The 25,243-nt window shown below is 44.8% G+C and overlaps 1 protein-coding gene across 1 annotated transcript in view; it reads right to left on the bottom strand.

Moving 5' to 3' along the window:
* Positions 1-25,243, bottom strand: part of ttc28 (tetratricopeptide repeat domain 28) — a 126,841-nt gene that overhangs the window by 2,800 nt on the left and 98,798 nt on the right. The window contains exons 9-33 of the mRNA XM_040157733.1: positions 21,192-21,388; positions 20,960-21,113; positions 20,686-20,857; positions 19,875-20,043; positions 19,614-19,774; positions 19,024-19,512; positions 17,052-17,244; positions 16,838-16,918; positions 16,024-16,276; positions 14,091-14,200; positions 12,252-12,381; positions 11,756-11,983; positions 10,079-10,271; positions 8,052-8,192; positions 7,507-7,654; positions 7,199-7,378; positions 6,410-6,984; positions 6,079-6,326; positions 5,234-5,358; positions 4,260-4,337; positions 4,008-4,167; positions 3,565-3,641; positions 2,184-2,313; positions 1,463-1,570; positions 714-1,350 (exon numbers count right to left, since the gene is read on the bottom strand). Coding sequence (XP_040013667.1) covers positions 714-1,350; positions 1,463-1,570; positions 2,184-2,313; positions 3,565-3,641; positions 4,008-4,167; positions 4,260-4,337; positions 5,234-5,358; positions 6,079-6,326; positions 6,410-6,984; positions 7,199-7,378; positions 7,507-7,654; positions 8,052-8,192; positions 10,079-10,271; positions 11,756-11,983; positions 12,252-12,381; positions 14,091-14,200; positions 16,024-16,276; positions 16,838-16,918; positions 17,052-17,244; positions 19,024-19,512; positions 19,614-19,774; positions 19,875-20,043; positions 20,686-20,857; positions 20,960-21,113; positions 21,192-21,388 — 5,137 coding nt within the window. The remainder of the gene's footprint in view (positions 1-713; positions 1,351-1,462; positions 1,571-2,183; positions 2,314-3,564; positions 3,642-4,007; positions 4,168-4,259; positions 4,338-5,233; positions 5,359-6,078; positions 6,327-6,409; positions 6,985-7,198; positions 7,379-7,506; positions 7,655-8,051; positions 8,193-10,078; positions 10,272-11,755; positions 11,984-12,251; positions 12,382-14,090; positions 14,201-16,023; positions 16,277-16,837; positions 16,919-17,051; positions 17,245-19,023; positions 19,513-19,613; positions 19,775-19,874; positions 20,044-20,685; positions 20,858-20,959; positions 21,114-21,191; positions 21,389-25,243) is intronic.

Here is a 25,243-nt window from a genome sequence, read left to right as displayed (position 1 = left end):
GAGAAACGTAAATTCTTGGTAGAAGTCGACTTCTATTGGACACTGCAGATTCTTTCACGTATTTTAAGCAAATGTGATTTTTAGGACTCAATTATAGACAAAATGGATTTTTGTTTTGATATTTTGGTACTGTCAGAAATCTAGCAGACTCCCATGTTTCAGTGTTGAGGATATTATTAAACAAGACTAGGAGTCTACAGCCATGCTAGTGGCTCTGACTGAGGGCTAACACGCTGAAGTCTAGTAGGAATAAGTTTTTACCGTCTTCACCATATTAGTTTAGTGCGTTAGCATACTAACATTTGTTAATTAGCGCTGAGCTTGTACTTCGAGCTGCACTCTGGCTGAGGCTGATGTGAATGTCATTAGATTTGCAGGTATTTGGTGATGAACCTAAGGCGAATTCAAAGTTAATCAAAACGTCAAATAAAAATTTGACCTGATCATGGCTCTACATGAAAAGTTAAGGGCTTAGCAAGGCTGTTACAATTCATGTTGAGGAGAACGTGAATGTCTTTAACAAATTTCGTGGCAACCCGTCCAACAGCTGTTGAGATATTTCGGTGTGGACCAACATGGTGGACAAACCATCCTATGTTTTTTACATGAGAATTCTTAGCGACTTGTCCGACGTTGCATCTCTAGTCAGTGCATTTTAGAAAAGGACCACATTCATTCATTCTTTCCCGCTAAACAAATGGCACTGAACTCACATTTCCTGCCTGAGTTTGGGGCTGGATGAAACTTTTAGGGCCAGCGGCGGGGCTTTAATGGGTGATGTAGGTGTGCTGATGCTTCCCTTGGAGGAAATCGTTATAGGATACCCATGACCCCCGTTAGATCCTCTCCCAGCACCGCCTCTGCCATGTCTGTGTCCCGCAGGTAGCGGAAGTGTGTCGCAGTCCCTCCCCCCTCGTCCTAACGGCTCGCTGCTTATAATGGAGTACCCCTCATACTCGTCGTCCTCCCCTTCTCCTGCTACTCCTCCGTGATTGGCGAGCCGACCTCTCAACAGTCCGGCTGAAGGGCGGTGCGAGGCGTAGAGGCCCGCTCCGCCGCGAGGTCTGTCCGGCTCCTGTTGATGCGACCGCTGGCTGATGATGTCACTGCCTGCGGGCTCGGGTCGGGACAGGAAGCTGAGAGAGGAGGCGAGGGAGCTGAGGCTGTAGACGGAGATGGCGTCGCAGGAGAGGTTGTCCGGGCAGACCGGGGGCAAGAAGGAGGGCTGAGGCGGGTAGCAACCGAAGGAGAGGGGTAAAGAGTGAGGCTGGGAGGCTGACTGGGAGGACGACAGAGACTCCAGGGAGGAGGAGCTGTCCATGCTCAGTCGCTTGGGAAGCTCTGTGGAGTCTGAAGTAAGACAGGGAATGACTTGGAGTATTAGGTTGGAAGAAAGAGGAGGGTTCAGTAGCATTTAGTTTTGAAAAAAAAAAGAAAGCCCAAAGTTGTGCATTTTTCTCACCAAACAGTGCCAGAAGAGACTGAAGGGCAAAATGCATGGTGCGTCTGCTGGCCTGTTTTCCAGTCTTCAGCACGACCTCCTCCTGACCCACCTCACAAAGATCGAACCCTGAGAGAGAGGGAGAATTGAGGAAAGTAACTGAGTACATTTACTCCAGTACTTAAGTACATTTTTCAAGATACTTGTTCTGAACTTTTGTCTTTTTTATGTTGCTTCTATTCCGCTGCATTCAGAGGAAAATAATGTGCTTTTTAACTGCCCTACATCCTTTTAACAACTATATTAATTCTGTGCTTTGGAGATGAAGATTTTACAAGATTTTACATCAACATACACAAAATATCATGAGCCTAAAAAAAGGCCGGGCAGCAGCATATAAAGTAGGTCATATTGGCACCATCCAGACCAGCTACAACACTAAAGTGCCGTGTTCCACTTTCTATTAAAAAGGCACACGTTTTATATAAGGTTTATGATTAAGTCTGCAGTTGTAAGTTTAAATAAATTGTTAATAAATTCAGTTTGGTCTGGATGCCCTGCAGCTGTTTTAAGGTAGGTATAGTGGATAGTCGAAGTATCCAATGTAGGGGCCTGCATGATGAATTAAAAGCCTAAAAGGACAAAGTGAGTAATTTGGACGTTGGTATGAATGAACGCAGTGGTGACACAACTAATGAAGGACAAAGAAAGTGCAGCTTAGTTTATTGCACTGATGACCCACCGAGCGCAGCCAGGAACTCGTGGCAGCCTGGAAGCCTCCAGAGCTGCACACTTATCGACACCTGAATGGGAGCCAGTGAAAAGTCTTGCTCTTTGTCGCCCGACTGCAACTGCACCAACACCTGGTGGAGCTTTTGGAGAGGAAAGAAGAAATGATGATCGGAAAGAAGGGCGAGGGAGAAAAGAGAGGACAGCTCCGACACACGGATGTTTCAACATTCAAATATGCTTTATGCTTCTGACTTAATTTCTTATATCACATTTGAAAACCTACACTGCATTACATGACAACCCTGTTACAAATTACATAATTTACTGTGAGTGACCTACTGAGCAAAAAACAAGTCTGAGCTAACTATTCTCATAAAGACAAGCTTGGTGCAGCACCCACATCGCAAGGATCGTACAAGTAAGAATTAGCAAGCGACTTAGCGTTCTGGTCTTTGTGCGCCTGCTGTGACCAGTCTTATACGTTCCTCTGAACTCAAGTCAGTAACGTCACGAAACACTTACCGTTCCCACCACGCTTTTAACCGCCTTTGTGAGGTGGGTATAAGAGAAGAGGAAACAGAAGTTCAGTGGTTTGCTGCTGTGCAAATGTTGGGTTTGAGTCGCTGCACGCTCGCCATGCATGAATGATGACTGGCTGTATGTTGATGGTATCTGGTGATAGCCATATCGTATGGAAGGCTACGACTAGCAAAGAGCAATGTAACCGGGCCCCTGTCGCTAACACATAAATAGGCGGCGATGAAAAGTGAATAGCTGTGTGCCATTTGGATAACATTTCACTTCTAGCTGAATTTCTACTCTACTAAGTGTCGTAAGGAAATATTGTACTTTACCTTTCAGAATAAGATTTTACATTAAAAAAACATTTGTTAAGCTTATAAAATACACAACATGTTTTCAAAGATTAAACGTTAAATTTGAGAATAAAAACTTTGGTTTTTTCTTCTTCCCCCTCACATTAATCATCTCACGACCCCTCAGATTTATCTTGTGACCCTTTGGAGGGGGGCCGACCCCTAGGTTGGGAAACACTGCGCCAAACTGTATAACTGTATATGAAGCAGTTAAAAACAGTAAGACGCTGCTGAAGCATTTACAATCTAATAATGCCGCATATAATAATACAGTAGATCAGTCACAGGGGACATTTTACTGCAGAATGGGGTGCTTTTAATTTTGATACTTTAAGTACATTTTACGGTTAATACTACTGTACTTTTACTTAAAATAGATTCTCAACATAGTACTTTTACTCGTAATGGAGTATTTATGCATCGTTGAATCGGTACGTTTCCTTAAGTAAAGGATGTCAGTAATTCTTCCACCAGTGACACGAACAGCTGCGGCACTACTGTACGTCATTTCAGTACCTTGTGAATGAGCTGCTCTCCGGCCTCAGATGCCGTGACCAGTTTACAGAGAGCCTGCAGAGCTGGAGGAGAAAGACCTGGGGATGTACAGGAGGTTAGTTAGACCTTCAAGCAGAGATGAAATATCTTGATCAAGTGACAATGATTATTTATACAACTAATATGGTCAGGTGTGACTTTTTACCACTGATCCTAGTAGTAGTCTAATTGATTTAAGAGCTCAGTTTTGACATCAGATCAATTCATTGCAGAATCTGCTGCATAAGTGGTCTCTACTGGCCGATTTTGGAAGTACATGTGTTATGAAACAACAGCTAAAACTATTCTCTAGTTGATGTAAGATAAACAACTAAAATATAGTGTCATGGCAGATCCTCCCTGGAGGGACAAAACAAGTGTGATTGACATGAGAGACATTTAGAATAATGGACAAACTGAGGTACCAAGCAGGGACTGCAAAGTGGTGCTGCACTGCTGCAGCCGGTCCCCGGGGTCTGATGTGGGGAAGAAAACTGCCGCGGGCAGACCAGCGCCGCTACCGGAGAAGTCCAGCCGGAAACCCACCGCAGACAGGAGGGCCTGCCACCCGGGCACCCCGCCGACCTTACCCAGTGGAGAGAAAACACATGGACGTGAGCAGAGGAGAGACAGGGTTGCATTTAAAGACAAAGACATAGAAGGAGCCACGCACAGACCTTATTCTCCACGCTTTGTTGCGACGTGTACATTGGGTTACACTGGCCGCTCTGAATGCGCTGCAAAGACTTCTCAACCTATAGAGAGAGAGAGAGATAGTTCATGATAATTAATCTCTGTTGGATTTTCTGTTGTGGGATAATGGGCCTGGAAATGCTATTTACAATATGACATTTTGGGGGATTTCAGACCCGGACCTCGTGCTCTGATGGAGGTCTAATAGATGGAGCACAGCATATGCCGTACCAGATTTGTATTGATCTTTGTGAGAGCCGAGTGTAGTTTTTTTCCCCAGCTGTCTCGGCAACACACCTTTAAATTTCTTTTCAGACGGAAGGAAAGTGATGCATCAAAACCACCAAAAGGGTGGAAACAAGAAAACTTGGTGAAGAAAAGCAATTCGTGGCGATTGTAGGTCGTCACCTTAATATTGATCTAGGGCTGAAACTAATGACGGTTTTCATTATTCAGTAGTTTGGTCAATGAAATGTCAGAACATAGAGCAAAATGGCCCATCACAATTTCTCTGAACCCAATGTTTTCTTTTGTCCAATCAAAGGTCCGAAACCCAAAGATATTAAATATATTATCGCAGAACAAAAAAGGCAAACAAATGTTCACATTTGAGGAACTGGTAGCAGTGAATTGTTTGGCAGTTTTGCTTAAAAGGAAATGACTTAAACAATGAACCAATTATTAAAATTGTTGCAGATTAATTTTTCCGTTGATCAATTTATGGGTTCAGCTCTACACAGAAGCATTTGTATTGTTTGTAAAAGATTACGCTCAGTTTGATCCTTTTTGATCTTTAAAATCATAAATGATGCAAAAGATTGGATTTATATTCGGCTGGGTGTCAACTCATAGACCTGGTGCGATTCTGAGGTTCAAATTCATCTTAGAAGAGCTAGCTGGATCACAATGGGGCCACTGTATGATTATTAATAACTTGAGCGGTGTGAAGTTGTCTCACCAAGTGTAACAGCACTCTGAGGGCGTCCCTGGCCCTCTCTGGGTACTGGAGGATCTCTGCCAGGGCTTGGCCAACCAGCGACATGGGGCTGTTCAGCTTCACATCATTGCCAATCAACATGTAACCTGAGGGGAAATACACAGTGGTGTAATAAAGACATTTAAACGCTACATGATGTCATGAAAAGCAATGTTGCACGCTGTTCGAGCTTCTCGCTGCCTATTGTGTGATTCGGAAAAAATGCACCAGAGTAGATGCGAGGAGTGGGAGAGAGGAACTGGGGAGAAAAGCAAGGTAAAGTTACACAAATCAACTATTCTTAACTGAAACCATGTCTTCCCGAGGCTGTGGCTAATGGAAGCTCCGGTAGTTACGTGATCAGGAAACGGTGGTTGGATGTTAACCAAATTTTTTGTTTTCCAGGCTGTTTTTCAAGGTGTAGATTGGAACAAAATTCCCGTAAATTATTTTCCGTCATACACGTAATAAGTATGATAGAAAGACGTGACAATATGGAACACACTGTTCCATATTCCGACCCCGCTTGCTGTTCTGGACCTCCTCTATTTTCAGTGAACGTTTAGGGAAAGTGCACCTTGAGATTCCGCAAACTTGTGCATCCAATTTAGTTGTATGCAGTCACAAAAGGGTAATTTCAACTGGCCGTGGGGGGGGACATGTCCCCCTCACTTTTCAACATCCTACTTCTGTCCCCCACACATTTGGCATTTCTTACTGAACTGAATAGAAGCTGAGCAAACTCCATCAGTTGATGTATACTGTGAGATATTGTTGGACGCTAGTTAGTGGACCTTGAGTGTTTAGGTGCAGGGTTGTTTGCTCACCTGCCCAGTTGGAGGGGTGTGAGAAGTGCTTGCTGCTCTGCAGCGTCTTCATGGCCTCCGTCAGCGCTGAACTGGCCTTGGTCCCGTTGAGAAGGGCTGTATAGAAGGTGTGTGTGAACAGCTTGGAGGCAGCGATCGGTACAGGCCACAGAGAGACGCACACACACTGGACACCAGCGGCCAGGAAGGCTCGGGTCAGACCCACCATCCCGTCAGCCGTCACCCTGCTGCTGGACTCCGGGTACAACCTGAGGTGACCAGGAACCAGAATTCAGGTGACCTGTCAGACCAAACGGGCTTTGCAAAATGTTGAATCTGCGAAAAGTTTTACCTCAGCACCACCAATTTGACGGTCAAGCACAGGCCCAGTATATCAGCAGCAGTGAGGAGGAAGTCTTGAAGTGCCGGGCTGTCGCACACACTCTCCAATTCACACACACTTTCCCCATCCTCACTCGTTTCATCTGCTCTCCTGATTCTCTCTGGGCTGCCGTGACTCTTTGAAAACGAACCCCTGCCCTTTCCATCCCGATCCGCAGTCTCGCCTGAGGGCGACGCACCACACGGCGATTTCTCCTTGGGTCGGCTTCCTGCCCCCTCTCCCCCGCCGTGCTCCTGGCTGGGGGCGAGGACCAGAGCGGCCAGCTTCCAGGATATGTGAGTCGCGAAGTGAACGCACTCTGCCTGACTCAGAGCGGCGAGGACACGCTCCTTTGTGGCATTTGCTCCGGTTAGGGGGTGACATCCGAGCTGCTCCCCCAGCCAAAGAACTTCATCTTGGGCTGAAGGTAAGGGCCCCCACAACCAGCGGTCCATCACATTGGGGGGCAGGCGAGGAGCTCCAACCACCGCAGCCACCGAACCTCCATCTGTGCAAAGTAAGGGACCGCCGCGGCGAGGGTGGGTCTGTGGGTTGAACACAGTTTCAGGTCAGATATATATGTTTATAGAGATTTTCTGTAGTTTAAGGAGCCAAATACGCTACAAAAATAAAATACAAGACAAGATACACAAGAATATTTTAAGAAGAATTCATTAATTCCACAAACCAAAAATCCATCAATTTACATGAATTATTAAAACTAACACAATGCTTAGGATAAAGATTTTTTTTTTTTACCTTGATTGTGGCTCCCAGGCTTGCTAATGAAGGCACAGAAATGAGACTGAACCTTTCATACAGGTACTCATTAGAGGAGCTGCCTTTGAGCAAGGCAAACGGGATCAGGTACAACTCCCCCTCCAACACCAGTACGAGCTGTCTGTGCCTGCCCACGGGTCCGCTGCTGTGCATTAGGCCCTGGAGAGAGAAGACGACAAAAAGATCCCTTTTGCTTAAAAAAAAAAGCACAAAAAAGGAAATGCAAATACGCTGCCCGTTGGAATACGGAGGAGATACATCCCAGGACACGTGCATACTGTGCATACCCCTTCCATCGGTGCTATGAGTAAGTCATAAAGGGCTCGTAGAGGAGGTTTGCTGATGTTACTCGGTCGGAAGGGAGGAGAGGATGAGCTGTCTTTCACTGGGGATACCGTGGCACTGTATAGGCTGGTCATGCTCTGGCAGCTTCTGCTGAAGGAATAAACCCACACATGAGAAAAAAAAAAAAAAAAATACACATACATAAACCCAAGTGCCAGACAAACTGAAATTTGGATCTGCTGATGGCGCTGAAAGACAAATTCAGGGTTTACTTAAGTGATTACAATTCACCCTGAGGGGAACAAGAATTTGTGCTTTAAATTTCACGGAAATCCATCCAATAGTTGTTCCGACATTCAACTTAAAACCACAAATGTTAACCTCATGGTGGCGGCAGAGGAAAAGTCAGTGGAATTCATCCTTGAATGTTTTTACAAAATGTCAAGGCAATCCATCAAACCTTTTTTTTTTTTTTTTAAGATGTTTCAGTCTGAACTGAATAGTGGACTGACCACTGATCAAACGAAGCTAAAACGCGAAACCCAACCTGTTGAAGAGGTTGTTCCTGGACACCATGCGGAGGTATCCTGTGGGGTCGGTGGCTGACGTGAGTTTGTTGTTCAGCTCCTCGAACTGCTGCTCTAACAGATCTCCGGCTTCGCTCTCGGTCTCACTGCTGGAGCAAACTCTGAGAGGCAGACGATGACACAGGCACACTGCGTTATTACAGCATTTAGTGACGGGCTTTAACCCCGTGCTCGGGACCAACAACTATTTCATTTTACAGTAGTTAAAAGTTTAAAGTGAGACTTCAGCTTTTACCGAACAGCGGCCTCTGTGGCCACAAGTGACGGCAGGGGTTAATGTCAAATGCTAAAAGGCAGTGTGCTAGCAGCACAAAAAGAGAAGGGTCACAAAGGTCGACTACAGAGCAACGTCTGCCCAAAGTTTGCTAACATAAGCCGCCGTAAGCTACCTATCACACGAGATCAAGTAAGACTGTAGCTACAAGAACCCTGAGTGCATTGAATTGAGCAAGGGTACATCTTATCCGCCCTGTGAGAAGAATGGGTTATTTTTCCTTACTTCAAAAGCTGCATTAACTCCCTTTCTGGAAACATTTTAACTTTCAGGATGAAACAGGATGCAGAGAGCAGGTTTTTTACAAGTTAGGTCATGATAATTCTTATGAGAGAATAAGTAATGTTTAATATTGCAGTTTATTGCCAGCCCAGTGCTTACTGCGTGACACCACACGAACAGAGAATGCTGAGTCTTTTTACAGAAAGAAAAAAATATGCAGCAGTTAATTATACAACTCTTATGTACTTGACTGGTGGCTCGCAGAATTTGCCATTAGCAAACATCATTACTTTTTATGGGATCCTTTGGCTGCACTTTTCACACACTCAGGGAGATTTGATCTGTGTTAAAATAGCAGTTTCTGCTGCCTGGATACAAGTCAGAGGGTAGTAAACGTCTACTGGTGGGTAGGAAAGCATTTTAATGCTGCATATGTGCAAATACATTTCATGCTGTGGATGAGCAGGATTCACAATCATCACGCATAAATGGAGGAAGGCTCCAAGCTCGCCACAGCTTTAACACAAACAGACAGAGACACACACACACACACCCAGACAGACACACTCGCGACAGACGCAATGAATCGCTGCTGGCTACCTTAACTCCACTGCAGTGGTTTTCACAGAAAGTTGAGACGCAGTTTGTGTGGGGGAACATTTGCTGACACAAACACATGGTAGTGATTTACAAACTCAAGCAGTTGTACCAACCGAGGCCTGAAGTTGTGGGCAGGATAATTGAGGATAAGGAAATATGGCAGGACAGAGCAGGAGGAAAGGAAGACAGATGACACACAGCGTGCGGCTCCTCTGTCTTGCTTTTCTCACTTTCCCCCCTCGTGTTTTAATGACTGATGACGTAAAACAATAAGACTGAGAGTCTGCAGCTTCCCTGTGAGGCTGTACTCAGGCACAGCGGGGCTTGAGCTGAAAGTCAGTGTGCTAACAAAGAAGAGTTCTTACCACGGTCACCATCTCCGTTTAGTGAGTTACCACGCTAACATTTGCAACAGCGCTACACACAAGGTACAGCTCAGGCTGATGGGGATCGTCAGTGTTTTGTAGTTTTTCAGATATTTGGTCATTAAGCAACGGACAAAGTGAAATTTTGACCTGACGGCTCTGGATGAAAGTTCAGAGGGATTACCAGCAATCCATCCAATAGTCGCTGAGACGTTTCCTTTAAAACTACAAATGTCAACCTCATGGTGGTGCTAGAGGCGACATCAGGGGATCTCCAAAGTCAGGAGGATTCATTCAATATGTTTAAATAAACTGTATGCCAACCCATCTTGTACATGTTGAGATATTTCACTTAATTAGTGAATATCATGACCTGCTGATGGCGGTAGGAGAAAAGTCAGAGGACAGTGGGCACAAAAGGTAACGAAATGATTTCTTCAGTGTGTGAAAAGATGCTGGAAAAGGGTTTCTCCTCTGTCACTGTCATCGAACAAAGTTTCCTGTATCATTAAAGAAAAAGCACTACCTGCTGTAATGGCTGTCCAACCCCAGGGCCTCTCTAGCGTTGCAGATGTACTGGTCTAGAGACAGAGGACTTCCACCTGCTCCTGCTCCTCCTCCTCCTCCTCCTCCACCCTGTGGGCTCCCACCACCGTCCTGCAGCTCAGACGCCTCCGCTCCGGCCTCTCCAAGATACACCTCGTTAAACTTCACGATACCTGTTGTAGCATTTTAAGGAAGAACACGAGTGAGCTAGTGCACGCTGTACTCTATGTGTGTTCATTTGACTGCCCGTGTTGGCATGGGAATGTAGAAAGCCTATATTATATGGTGATATGTGGGCACAAAGCTCCATGAGGCTACGTGTGGGGGTTTTTTATACTGCAAAATAACTGGGAAAACTGGGACAAGGATCCGTTTTAAAGCTGGTTGTGCAGCACTATCAGTCTTGCATATGACATTGCTCCAAACTCAGTATGCATGGAAGATTTTGGGAAATACCTTAATTATTAACAAGGCTAAAGGTTTTAAGCCCTAGTAGCTAGCGGATCTTAGAGGCCGCAGCGTATTTTACGACCCCCAATACACAAGTTCTAGATGGAATAAACCAGCGATGGGGCCCAAAAATATGAAGGAGGCCCTAGAAGAAAGGTCATGCGGTCATTTAATTCAGAAAGTGATTAAAATCCATAGGTTTATCCCCTTAAATATCCTCAAATGTCATGACAATGAGAATATGAGAGTCCAAAATGAAAGGCTTCATCCACTGAGGCAAATGACTGTGCTCAGTAAATGTCATGGCAATCATCCCACTGGGTTTTGGCCCAGTTCCACTCTTAGGGTTCACTGGAAAGATGCTAATGCTAACGGTTAAGCGATGCTGGAGGAAGCTCAATGACGCAACTGGTCCCAGCCAGACTGATATAATGGACAACTGGAACCATAATTTAGCCATAAGAGATCATAATAAGGAAAAATATCCCATTGATGCGGGCATGAAAGCCGAGCATTTTGAAACGATTCTCGAGGGCAGCGCTGATGACAGATCAGTGAAAACAGACTCTGAAAAGAAAAGACCGGTAAAAGAAAACAGGGAAAGACCGAGGAGTGCAGTATAAGAATATATTTAGTAGCCAACGAGGTTTTAGGCATTTTAACCATGAAAAGACGGTGGAGACAAGGCCTAGTGTTGTTTGGTGTGCAGGTTTTCATTATTATTCTGTGTGAATGTGTGTGTGAGCTCCGTTACTGCACGGTTACGGGGATATATTTAGTTCCTAGCTACACTCTTCATCCGCCCGAAGACATTCTTGAAGGAATTATCCACAATTTATAGCTTCCTATCATACGTACGCTCAGTTGTCAGTGTATTAGTTACACCTAGCCAAAACTAATGCCGTCTAATACAGCAGTCCTGCAGTAAATCCCCCTTCACGAAGGTTATAGTTTTCAGTGTGTGTGTTGAAACTCTTTTAGAGATGTGTTGATGGTGGTTGTGGTGCCGCTGAGCTGTACTGCATTAGGTGTACCTAATAAACTGCCCAGTGAGTGTACATCTGTCCAGGTTAACATACAGTGTTTTCACACAGGGACCTACACTGATCTGACACTGATCTACACTGACCTTTGGCCTGACAATGGCCGCGGAAGTAAGGCGCATTTTCTTGACCTAAAGCTGTGTGGTGTGCTTAAGTGTGTGTACCTGTCCCTGGAGATATCAGCCAACTGTACAGAAAGCCTCCTGCCAGAGAATAGTAGAGGACCATGGCCCTCTGACCATTGACCGTCTCCAGGATGTGCTCTACGGTAACTGGAATGTAAGGGTCAGCGCTCGCTGCTTGCTGACCTCCTTTCTGGCGTTCTACCAGGAGATCGGCAAAGGCACGTGTACGCCCTCGCTCCGCAATGGCCAGCGCCTCGTCGTGCCGGCCTGAGTGGGAACGCAGAAGGTAAATTAGGAGTCGTTGGTGAGTTAGGAAGTTGGATCAGGGGGATTTTGGGAGAACAGAAGGTTTAAATTAGCAGCATTAGTAAACAAAGGAAACCAGACATCAGGTCATAAGGTGTGCACTGCTAACAGGCACCCAGACAGAGTGTGAAAATGAAAGAGGAGAGGTGAGAAAAACTTACAGACTAAGCGAGGCACAGTGATTCAAACTGCACAATAACAACACAAGAGGAGAGGCCAGTTAATTCACCTAGGCTGACGAGGACTCTCTGGAGAGCCTGGTACGAGCTGGTTTGCAGATCAAACAGAGAGAGCTTGTAATCCGTACTGTGCTGCGTCTCATGACGAATCGTTTCAAATAACACAGATGCCCTGTACAACTGAAACACACAGCAAAACAAACGTACATCACACTGAGATTCTTATACTACATCCAACTGGAGAATCCGGTTGTCTGAAGAGCCACACGTACACATACACAAGTCTCCCATAGGTGTTCACTTGGGTTGAGATCTGGTGACCGTGAGGACAATTTAATACTGCATCTGCATGTGTTATGTTTCTCCACTCTTTTCAGGATTTTCCTTTCACTTGTCACCCGTCTGCATATATATAAAACACGTTATTTTAAAGCAGGGGGAGCTGATTTCAATTGCCAGTGTTTTTTTCTTCGAACCCCAATGAGCGAGCTGTTTCAATACTGACCACTGGGTGGCACTACAAATACACAGCAATCTGAAGAGTCGGGTGTGTGTTCAGCCTCCTTTTCTCTCTGTCAAGCTCAGCCATTGGTAACAACAGCCAAACAAAGATGGTGTCATTACAACTGATCGGTAATCGTGTTGATCAAAACCACACTATTTACTCCACATCTGCTGTGGAACAGCAACATCTTCTTTTAATTTCTTGTCTTTGTTGTACGTTGCAAGTCAAATTGCTTACACTGCATAATTTATGCATTTTCAAACTGTATGCTTTTGCTCTAGAAAAGGAAAAAAAATTAACACGTGCGAAAATGTAAAAATGTGTAAAATTGAATGAAATTAATAAATCCAATGAAGCCTCTGGGGTCCAGGTTCGTTTTGGTTCGTCTTTTGTGTCCATTTTGTCTTTGTTCAACACCTTTTACAGTGGCCTTACTCCACCTACATGGTGTCCTTCTTTTCAGCACAAACTCAGCTATAAGTTTGGCTTCTCATTTTCTCAATTTAGCAAAATATGAAGCTGCCATAAAAACCAAAAATACAAGAAAAAATGACACAGGCACCTAAACAAATGTACAAATAATGAGAGATAATCACTGAAGATACTATTATAACACAGTTCAAGGTTGTAAAAAAATATATATTGTTACTCCAGAAAACTCTAAGAAACATAGCTATAATAAAGTTTATTTACATGTAAATAAACATGACTCATTTTAGTGCCTTTTCACTGGAAGCCGCTGTATGTCTGTATTTTACTGAAAACATTAATAATTCAAAGACAGTTTTATGGTCTAAAGACATAAAGGAGATAGTTTATGAAAGCTCCACATCAGCACCTCTGGCTGGTTTTCTCAGCCTGTCTGTACGAGGCTTATAAACAAAGTTGTGTTACTATTAATAAAAATGCTCAGTATATTCACTGATGAACAAACAGACTCAGGAGGGTTAAAAAATGTATTTGATTGATCATCCGCATCGATCCATCATTGAGTCCATCGCACCTACTACTTCTCAAGGCTGTAACTGTATTATGTAAATCCTAGCAACCTCCTCGGATGCCTTTAGATACCGGTGGCTAGGAATACTAGTGTAAACAAGACTCGGACAACTGCTGATGTCGGGCTAGTCGTCTTGTCACAACTCTGTAGAGGTACTGCCAATAAAACAAGTGCAGAAACTGGTTCCCGTCAGGGATGAGACGTGTGGTTCTGTGAAGGGGGGCAGCTGTTTCCGTTCTAAAAATGGGACTAACATCCAAAAGATCCCCGCGGCAATAAATCTCTGACCCTGTCTTCACACTAGACTTGTACAGTAGGTTGGGAAGCAAGCCCAAGTTAAGATACTGGGGACACGCAGCTGTGAATGTACACAAACACACACACCTGGTGTTGTGCCTCCTCCAGGTTTCCGCCGGCCCACAGAGACAGACCCAGGCGATGGCGTATCTTAGCTTCATCTTCTCTGCGACCTAACTGCTCTGCCAGGCGCAGACCTGAGGAGAGGAGGGAGAGACAGAGCAGAGGAGATCAGATGCTGCTTCCGAGAGGCTGATCTGAAAATCATCTCTTTGAACGTCCTGGCTCTTTGACGCTCATCTGTTGCTGCACAGAAGCGAGCTCGCACCGAGCCGAGGGCGCTCACATTTGCCATTCTTTTTCTCTCATTGCTCCTTTTGTCTTTCTTCGCCCCCCGTCTTATTATTCTGCCGCTTCAAATTTAAAGTTTTTGTTTTCCCTCTGCTCTTCAGTTTGACTCAGATACGTTCCATCTCTCCTGCTGTAAAGGAGCAGACAGTCGTGGCAGGTTGTATTTAGCTCTCATTAGGCCCTGAGATTGAGCGGAGTCTCACCAATCCTCAGGTTTTGGTTGACACTCCTCTGCCTGTTGGTCTCTTGCTGGCCCTGTGATGTTCGGTATCTGTGTTTTTTCGTTCTGGTGTTTGGGGAGGTTAATTGGAGGCACGCTTCAGCTCTGTCCTCGCCTCCACTCTGAGCCGAATTCTTCTTTGGCTTTTCAGTTAATGATCAATTAAAATCCAGAGGATCTGCGAGTTAAGTGACAAACCGTGGCCGTGTCTTACAGGTCCGATGAACCCTGAGGGACTTTATAAATGAACCCAACCACTCATTTCAAATATCCATTACAATTAGGTTGTGTTTTGATTTATCTCAGCCTTAGTATGAGTGTGTGCATATTAAAGTGTGATTTTTTAATACAGCAGCAGAGAGATTCATATGGGAATACTTTCAACAAGGATGCAGTCTTACAACTAGAGAGAGATGAGACACGTGTGTGTGTGTGTGTGTGTGTGTTTCAAAGAGTAGTTTAGTTGGAGAAGAAGTTAAATCAAACAGGATTGTTGACAACAAGCCGAAGGAAGGAAACCACACTCCAGGGTAAACACCCAAGCACTGATCTTCTATTAGCCCGTGTCAGACTCATGAATACCTTTCGTGCTCCTTCAGGGTTTGAGAAATGCAACGCAGAATGTTCTCAGGCTTAAACAACCCACATGCAGATCAAAGTCTGCGCTAAGAGCCAGAGCCTCCCTCAATGGAGCCTGTACGACTACAGGGAAAAGTGAAACCGTGACTAACTTTTTAGACTTGAGTTTGTTGATACCTGTCAAAAACTGACTGCTTTTCAAACACAGTGGAAAATGTTGAAAAAATGTTGAAAGAAACCTATCGGACATCTGAATCTCGATTCAGGCGGCGTTACGGTCTTCTGGATCCAACAATACACTGCCTAACTGCCTATCGTAGGTGGTCATCAGCCACTGGTAAATATAACACGTGTACATGAGTCTCACACAGTCCAAAAAGCTACTGCGACCTGTCTCCTAGAAAATTAGATTTCTACTGCGACTCTGAGCCGAGCAAACACGTTTTGTAGGAAATGTAATTTCTGGCTGGGTTATGTTCAGAGGAAACGTATTTCTTGAACGAAACGAAGCGCCACATTTGCCGGTGAACATCGTGGAGCATTTAGCAGCTAAAGAGCCAGATATTGCCCTGAGGAGCTGGTGGAGACCAAAACAGAGCTAAGAGAGAGTGAGTATTGTACCTACTGTCCAAATGAATGATAATGTTACTCCATATCTGCTGAATGTGTAAATAGGAAGCTGTATGCTAACAAGTTGAACTTTTTAAGGTGATAATAGCTCGGTGTTGTTCTTAGTGAAGGTTTAATATCAGATGAAAACTTGCAGAATCACAGAACAATTATTTCATGATCACGGGAAAAATCTGAGAGTGCTTCTCACCTTAATACCTGTAATAACTGCCGGTCATACCTCGGTAGCTCGATTCTTACCTTCCTGTAGGTACATCACAGCCTGTGCATAGTTTTGCAGTGCATGGTGTATCCTTCCCAGGCTCCCGTAGGCCAGAGTTTTAGCTATCAGGTCGTTGGTCTGCGCTGCCACACTCAGGTGCTGCTCCTGAAAGACCACGGCCCGCTCATAGTTTCCTAGAGCTTCGTAGGTCAGTCCCAAGTTGCCGTAGGCTCGACCCTGGTTCCTCACACATCTCGTCTGCTCTGCTATATCCAAAGCTCTTTGGTGCCACTATAGCAGGAGAGCTTGATCACTTAAAGGGGTCGTTTGATATTTTGGGAAATACTTTTATTTATTTTCTTGCAGAGAGTTAGATCAGACAGTCAATACCATGCTCATGTCTGTATGTTAAATGTGAATCTACAGCCGGTTTGCTTAGCTAGCGTGGCTCTGTCCAGATGGAACAAAATCTGCCGACCGGCACCTCTAAAGCTCCCAAATTAAGACATTATATCTTGTTTGTTTCATCTGCACAAAAAACTGTAGTCGTGATAGTGACGAGTCGTGGTTTTACAGGAGGAGGAGGATTTGCTGGACTATGTCTTGGCAGAGCGCAGTGACCTCCTCGAGTCTCTGCAGGTTAAACGGAGCCACACTAGCTATTTTCCACGCACGTTACGCTAAGCTAAGCTAACCTGCTGGCTGTAGCTTTATGTTTAGCATACAGGCATGAAGGTGGTGTCCATCTTCTCATCTAACTCTCAGTAAGAGGGCCAATAAGCGTATTTCATAAAGTGTCAAGCTATTCATTCAAACGATACTGAGTGATGATGTATTATGAATCTGTAAAACCTGAAGCGCTGTCTCGTTGTCTGCCATCAGCTGATAAACGCCTCCAAGAGCATCGCTTGCCTCTGCCTCCAGGGATTTATCCTGATAGTTAAATCAGGATTTACTACATATTTCTCTGCATAATGTACTTTTCATAAAGAAGACAATTTGTCATATTCAACAGGGCAAAAGGAGAAATTGCTAAAACAAGAACCCTTTACAGGTAAATCCTTACCCCTGCTGTGCGTGCAATGTTAAGCTGGTGCTCCAGGCAAGAGAGGGCCTGCTCGTAGTTGCCCAGCTGGCTGTGCAAGGTGCCCAGCTCTCCATAAGCCTGAGCCTTGCCCCCTCCTTCCCCACCGAGCTCATGGGCCACCACCAGCCGTTTCTCGAAGCAGACCAGTGCTTGCTGGAGACTACCCATAGACCTGAAGAGGGAGAGGTAAGAGAAAAAGAAGATGGAAGACAGGGGGAAGAGAAAACACGGGGGCTGGATCATCTATTTGTTTGCATTTGGTTTGTTCTTGCCAGCACACCGGTGTTTTTCTGTTGGAAGAGAGCGCGCCACACGTTCCTAATAACAGAAGATTTAGATTTATTTGATCTGGCGCTGTACAAAACAGTTCTCTAACCTCCAAGAGAAAAAGGAAAAGAAAAAAACATCGACAAAGGCTGTGTTCATTGAGCTAAATCAGTGACTCTGCTCTCCTCATTACCATCTCATCACACTCTAGAGAGCAGAAACAGACGACAACAGATGGATAAAGGAAACCTTGTTCCTCTGTCGCAGAACATTACCTGTATAGTGTCATATGAGAAAAGTCTAATGTGGGGAGACACTCGCTGAAAAGTGGTGAGGGAACTCCCCCTTCTCCCACCACCACAGCTGTTTGTTACTATTACTGCACTTTAGTGAATTACGATTGTTTTCATTATTATCATGACTCGAATTTAAAATGTGTAAAGTGTGTGCTTGAGGCAAGAAAAAACCCAATTAAGATAATTGCATGAATGCTGCTCTGTACTGGAAAGGTGCTGCCACACTAATGGGAAAGCGCAGAACATAAATATAACGTATACGTGACATAAATATCAACACGAGTGTAAACAAAAAGTCTGGAGCAGTGAAACTGAGTGGCTGCGCGGCGCATCAACTTTGACAGACTCAATGCAAAAAAAAAAATGCACGTTACAAATTTGTTCACGTGAGACCGTTTTAAAGAAATCAACTGAGTCATTTCTTTCCCTGTGCTTGGTTTAATTTGGACTGCGACGGAGTTCATCCATCAAAAAAAAAAAATCTGCAATATATCATGCAGGCTGATTACTCCACCACCAGACAGAGAGGGTACAGTCACAGAAGGAACGCAGAGGAGACCTGAAAACACAAACTGAGGGTTTTTAAGTGAACAGTTCCTCATTCTGGAAAATACCCTCATTCACCCGCTTGCCAAGAGTTAGATGAGAAGTTCCAGTCATGTCTGCACGCTCAATACTAAGATTGAGCCAGCAGCCAATTAGCTTATCTCAGCGTAGAGACGGGAAACGGGGGAGGGGGGCAGCTAGCCTGTGGATAATTTCACATGGAATTTAAATTAAAACGGCAAATAATTTATTATTATTTGGTCCTTGGGATAATGAAAATGGAAAACTGAGAAAGGAAATCGGATATTGAAATGACAAATATGTGACGTTGAGTAATGGCAACTTGAAAATCGTGAAATGGAAAAAAAAAAAAAACACAGAAGCTTGAACGAAAATGTTTGAATTAAATGCTTAAATGCAAAAGCTTCAACTGGAGTGTGCACTTGAAAAGGAAAATGAACACACACATAGAAGAAATTCTGCATTTGCCCCTTTCCGTTTCTCATTTAACATTTTGGATTTTGGATTTTCAAATTCAAGACTGGAGGGTGGGGCCGAAGGGGGGGGGGACTTGAGTGACCCCTGCTGAAAGTGAAAACTAGTTAAAGCCCTTTCATCCTGTTTTACACTTAATTAACATTTTCACTAGAAGTCTCTCAGTTGTCATGTTAAATTTCTTCAACTTAAAGCCACCGGAGTTGAATTAAGCTAAAGCTCAGACCTGAACCAGGTTTTTACAATTGACTGCTGGATCCAGCTCCATTTGAACAGACAGAAATCACGAGCGCTACCGACTCTCGGCAAGAAAGCGAATAGGCGTATTTAAGCTCTGCTTTGCCTACCTGTGCGCATTGCCGAGCCCCCTGTAGGCTTTCTCCTGGTCCTGGACATGGTTGAGACTCTGAGCCACTGTCAGGTACTTTTCGTAGTACTGAATAGCCTCCTCATAGTCTCCCAGAGCGTCATAGCAGTCTGCCAGGTTCCCGTAGGCCCTACCTCTGTCCAGCATGCTCTCAGTTCCACTCAGCTGCTGCAGCATGGCCAGCTGCTGCTCGAAATAGCCAATAGATTCTTCAAACACCGCCATGTTCATTTTGGTGATGCCCATGTTCCCGTGGACCTGGGCCTCCAGACGGGTGTCCCTGAGCCCCTGGGCCAGGCCCAGCTGGGTCTCGTAACACTGGAAGGTCGTAGCGTAGTCTCCCAGTGCCATGTGTACTGCTGCCAGGTGGCCAAGGGCGCGGCACTCCCCCTGCTGGTCACCTTGATCCTTCCGGACGGTCAGTTCCTGGCTGTGGAAGGACAAGGCTGTGTCCAGCTGGCGGAGCAGCCTAGAGTGGGAGGAAAGGGTGAGGAGAGAGAAATGGCGGTAAGAGAAACCGAATCGAGGAATGCAGGGAAAATCCCACAGCCGACAATCTTTGTGTTTTACCTGTGGACTGATCCGAGCGCTGAGTAGGCGTCGCCCTCCATCTTCTGATCACTGACTTTCTGAGCCAGGGTTAACTGCTGCTGGTAGAACCTCACAGCTCCTGGAAGATCACCCCGACACACACACACATCGCCGAGGTTCCCGAAGGCCCTGAAAACTGCCTGCTGAGAAATAGAGCCACACGGACACCGATTAACAACCACTAACTGTATCCAGGATACCTTTTTACAGCTTACTGTAGAGTGAACACTAGTAGGTGACCTGTGTGTTATCCAAGGCTTGTGCTAGAGAGAGCAGGTATCTCTGACACTCCTCCGCTTTGTTGTACTCCCCCAGTGCTTTGTGGGCCAGACCAAGGTTGCAGTAGGCTTTTGCCTGGGCTAATTTGTCTTGGAGGTCCTTAGCCAAGGCCAGGTCCTGCTCGTAATACCTAAGAATCGGATGAAAAATGCAAAGCATGCAAAACCTCATTTTAAACTTTATTCCAATGTGATATGAAAGTGCATACCTGAAAAGCAAGGAGTAAACATTTCAGCGACAGAACGTGCAACACATGAGAATGCGGATTTATGTGAAACTACGTTTTTGTATATGCAGTACAGTCAATTTATTCATCATGACACTAACCTCTTCACAAATGTTTTTTTTTTCTTTTTTTTCCCGAATAAGTAGCTTTAAGGCTGGAAAGATGATCTTGTTCCCCACTGCCAGACAGTATCACATACAGTACTACATACAGAGCTTGTTCCAGCTCTTCATTGAAACAATACGATGTTGAGACTGAGGAAAAACGTTCCAACTCCAAGAGTCCATAATTTTTGTGGCTGAGCCAATCAGTTAAAGGGAAATATTTCAGATGCCTTGTCCATCACTCTATACACATTTTCCCGAAATTCGGTCTACACATTCGGTATCTCCACTAGAATCTCCACTAAAACTAAAGCTGGACAGTATTTGGCTGCAGATCACGAGGTTGTACCGGCTCACTCACTGGCGATCAGTGAGGTTTGAATGGTTTCTAACAAGCAAAAAACCAAAGTCTGCGCTTTGTGAGATTAATTTTGTGTCTGACCTGACGGCGTCTCTGTACTGTCCGAGGCAGTAGTGGGCATAGCCGAGGTTGTGGCAAACTTTGCCCTCTCCCTCCAGATCCTGCAGGCCCGGGGCCAGATTCAGGTACTGCTGGTAGTATGGCAAGGCCTGAGCGTATTCACCTCTCCAGCTGTGGAAGTTGCCCAAGTTTGCTGGAAAAAGAAAAAAAAATTAAAGAGCCAATTCCATTTTTCAATTTTAAGCAAATTTCTTGTGCCTCTGTCCTCAATGCGTCTCCATCCTATCCAGCTTGCCTAGTGCTCTGGCTTCACTTTGAGTGTCCCGAAGCTCTCGCGCGATGGTGAGGTGGTGAAGGTAGTGCTGGAGAGCTCGGTCGTGAGCGCCCAGCGCCTGGTACGCCACCGCTAGGTTACCGTGCGTGGAGGCCTGCGATGGACGGTCATTCACCTGAAACACAAAGAAGCTTCAACTGTTCTGTTTTCCACAACTGTCTCAATGGTGCCCGTGAAGAGCGAGGGTATTCACCTCCAGCGAGATCTGTAGCTCTTGTCGGTGGTACCGGACAGCTTGGTCGTAGATGCCGAGCGCGTGATAGGCGTTGCCCATGTTACCGTAGGCCCTCCCCTGGGCAGCGTAATCACCCAGCTCCTGGGCGAAGGACAGGTGGGCTTTGTGGCGCTTCAGTGCTGTCTCATACTCCCCCTTCATCTGGTGTATGATGCCTGAGATGCAAAGTGGGAGGCGGGAAGTCAAACCTTGTTTGTTTTGTTTTTTTAAGTAACATGGAACAAATTAAGATGCTGATAGGCAACATGGAAATATTTTACCACAGTGTTTAGCAGAACAGTTTTTAATAATTTTGGAATAACTCAGGTTTCAAGTCATCTTAGACCAATCAAGTCTCAAGTTCAAGTGAAGTCTTAAGTCTATCAGCAGACAGTTTTAATGTCTTCCGAGACACGTCCAGTCGAGTCTCATGTGAATTGAGACAAGTCCAAGTGAATCCTATGTCCATCAGCAGAGCATTTTTAGTGTGGGGGCATGTCCAAATCAAGTCATCTGTAATCTCAAGTGACCTGAGCAAAGCCCCGAGCCCAGTCTTAAGTCTGTCAATATACTGTAAGTTTATAGAGGAAAGTCAAAGTCGAGTTCCAAGTCAATTGAGACAAGTTAAAGTCTCAAGTAAGTTGAGCTACATGAACTCAGATTCAGTAAACAGAGTCATTTTGAAACCCTAATAACGGGGATTTCATCAGGTCAAATCTCAGGCTAGTCAAGTCTTTAGGGAGTCACATCTCAAGTCCTCCTTTTTGTGACTAAAGTTTAGACTTGTTTCCAAGGCTTAAGTCTACGGTTCTGCTGAACAGTCAATCCAACGCGGATTTCGATAAGTAGCGAACATTAAACATCAAGCAACACTTCTTTCACGTGTAGGGAGCGGGATGAACACGGTGAACTGCAATGATTCAGAGAGCTATAGATATGCAACATGCTAAGAATTCATACGTGTATGTACTGTAAGTGTGTGCGTGTAAATATGAATGCACACACGGTTTCGGGAACCCTGAAAAAGATGCGAGTGCAGAGCTATAAATAATTAAAAAGCGACGGCGGAAAATTCAACAAATCTGATAATATCTGCTGCTATGGATCTTCAGATCTCAGTACTGCATATGCAGAGATCCAGTGGGGAGTCACGCAGCCTTCCTCTGTCTCTCTGTCCAGGGAAAATAAACTCGGGTCCCAGTGGCCTTACCAACTTTCTGTGCGAAGATGTGTCTTCCCTACTGTCAACAACCCAGTTTTTGGAGCCAATGCAAACAAAAGTTGGAAGAGCGAATACAAGTTAAGGAAGAAGCCCGGGGCACAAGAGAGAAATGAGGGGAGGGGGGACGGTAGCTGCAAGATGAGAAAGGCTGATGAATAATGGGACATCCAAATTTTACGAGCGGGGGAGTCGTCGTCGACGCACAGTGGCGGAAAGTAACGAGACACATTTACTCAAGCTTCAACGAGTCTCAGGAATTTGTACTTTGCTTGAGTGTTTCTACTCTATTCTACTTAATACTTTTACTCCTGTACATCCGAGCGAGATATTATACTTTTCACTCCGCTACATTTATCTGGCAGCTATAGGAACTAGTTGTTTTGAAAGTTTAGGACTTTGCTTCACGGCACACAGTCAAGTTATCACACGGATTAAGGTTACTCCAGGTTTTTATGAAATCTGCTATTGTGCATCATGATGGCAATGAAGTTCTCTGTGCTTGGCTGGTGGTGTGATATAGATATATATCATATATATATATGATATAACAGTGTTGGAATGTACCCAGGAGCTCTACTTACTTTGAGGTACTTGTACTTTGCTTGAGTACTTCCATTCGAAGCTACTTTATGCTACTTTAAGAGTTTTTACTCTACCACATTTAATCGATAACCTTTGCCACCAGTTTCTTTGCAGATTCAGATTAATAACGCGAAATACAATTAACTGATAAATTACGATGTGTTATTTCAGGTTAAGCTAAGAGTTTATTGATCCACTGGGGGAATGTCACAGGCCACCCAGCAGCATTTTTAAGTGAGTAAAATGAGCCCCACCTCTACCAGCTGCAACACTTAAGTGGTGAACACATTAATGCATCAATAAGTATAATCCACTCATATAATATACATCATTCTGAAATGGGCCTTACTTCATAATGAGTGCTTTTACTTTTGTTACTTTTAAAGTATATTTTGATTCTAATATTTTTATATTTTGCTTTATTATACATACACTATAAAGTATATACTTGGTGACAGCCTGGTCTCAATTGCCACTTGAAAAACACCCTAGAACCAACCACTCTGGTCTATGTTAAAACGTAGACACCAACTTTCTAACTGCTCCCTTAAAATGCTGCCCTGTAACAAGTCGTCTTGCCGGTGCTCTGTCAAATCTTCCTGTATCCAATGTGGTCACTGTGTCTCTTGATTTCTGCAGTGAAGACACAGAGGACAGATGAGAGAGGGGTTACGAGAGGGGAAACGGGGATGAGGGGGGCGTCGAGACACCAGATGGAAGAGGTTACATGTGGCTCTCATGTCAAACTGTGTGGAGAGAGGGAGAGAGAGAGAGACAGAGAGAGAGAGAGAGAGAGAGAGAGAGAGAGAGAGAGAGAGAGAGAGACAGAGAGAGAGAGAGAGAGAGAGAGAGACAAGAGAGACAGAGAGAGAGAGAGAGAGAGACAGAGAGAGAGAGAGAGAGAGAGAGAGAGAGAGAGAGACAGAGAGAGAGAGAGAGAGAGAGAGAGAGAGAGAGAGAGAGACAGAGAGAGAGAGAGAGAGAGGGAGAGAGAGAGACAGAGAGAGAGAGAGGAGAGAGAGAGAGAGACAGAGAGAGAGAGAGAGACGGAGAGAGAGAGAGAGAGAGGACCGCGCTCTGATTCGCTGAGTGTAAACTCTGAGTCCCTCTCCCAAACCCCTTCTGCCTCCAGATCTCCAGCCCTGTTGTTGTGTTATTCTACGGTTTGGATCGATTCCACTGACAGGTGTCATCTCTGTATCTGTGACGGCTTCAGCCTTGGCCTCTTTTCACACACACTGAGGTTTGGCATTTACGATTTGCACGCTTAGTTCATTTTGAATCGTCCACACTTGAGTTCTGATGTCCTTAAGTTGTATTCATATACATTTCCGAGGCCTCTACCTTCACCTCAGGCCCGTACCAAGTACCTGCTAAAGGGGGTTGGGGGGCTTGGTTATTGTGTTTTGTCCACCCGTGGTGTGTGTTATCGGTTTGTCCGCCCAGTACACACAGTATGCCCCCCCGTGTCATTCAGTCAGGTTGGTTTTGTCCTTTGAGTTTAGGTTGAGTTACTGAGTTCTGTCGCCGTCCAGTTTGCTGTATTGGGAGTTCAGTTCTTTTCTTAGTTGATAATTATCGTTGCTTCTCATTTTCTCATGTTCTGCGTCCTGGGTTTTGCTGCTCGGTCCCTGCCATCTACACTGTTTGAAACTATTAGAAACACATCAGTGAGTCACACTCTCGCTCTGGGTGACATGTTCCTTCATCACCACGAACACACACACTGCAGTTTATTTAGACTCAGTCCCACACACACACACACCATCTTGCTGCCCCAAATACTCACCAGAGCACCGAATGTGGATTAATCTGCACCGCATCAGCTGAAAATAATCCCCCAACGAATGCATTATTTCCATCTCCTTGAGTTGCATTTGTTAGAAATGACAAAGCCCAACTGTTTCAGGAGATTTTTTTTTTTTTTTTTTTTTACAGAGTGAAACTATTTATTTGTGACCATTTTTTAAAGATGCAAGTCTCCAGTTGAAACCACTGAACTTGCTGAGCCCCAGACGGGATAGAAAAGTCAGAAAGTGTTGAGAAACCGAAGAAAACATTCTCGGTTTTGGTCCTTTCATGGAATTTAGCTACGATAATAAACTTGTAGAAAGATGCCACCGTTTCTCCTTTAACCGTCCAGTCAGATGCATAAAACTCTGCGAAGGTCAAACGCTAAAAACTCACTCGAAGGCAGAAATACTCACACACGCTCCGTGCCAGGAAT

Source organism: Xiphias gladius, chromosome 20 (assembly GCF_016859285.1).
Source record: "Xiphias gladius isolate SHS-SW01 ecotype Sanya breed wild chromosome 20, ASM1685928v1, whole genome shotgun sequence".
NCBI classification, from domain to species: domain Eukaryota; kingdom Metazoa; phylum Chordata; class Actinopteri; order Istiophoriformes; family Xiphiidae; genus Xiphias; species Xiphias gladius.
Note: the sequence above shows the minus strand (reverse complement) of the source record. Positions and strands in the feature narration are given on the sequence as shown.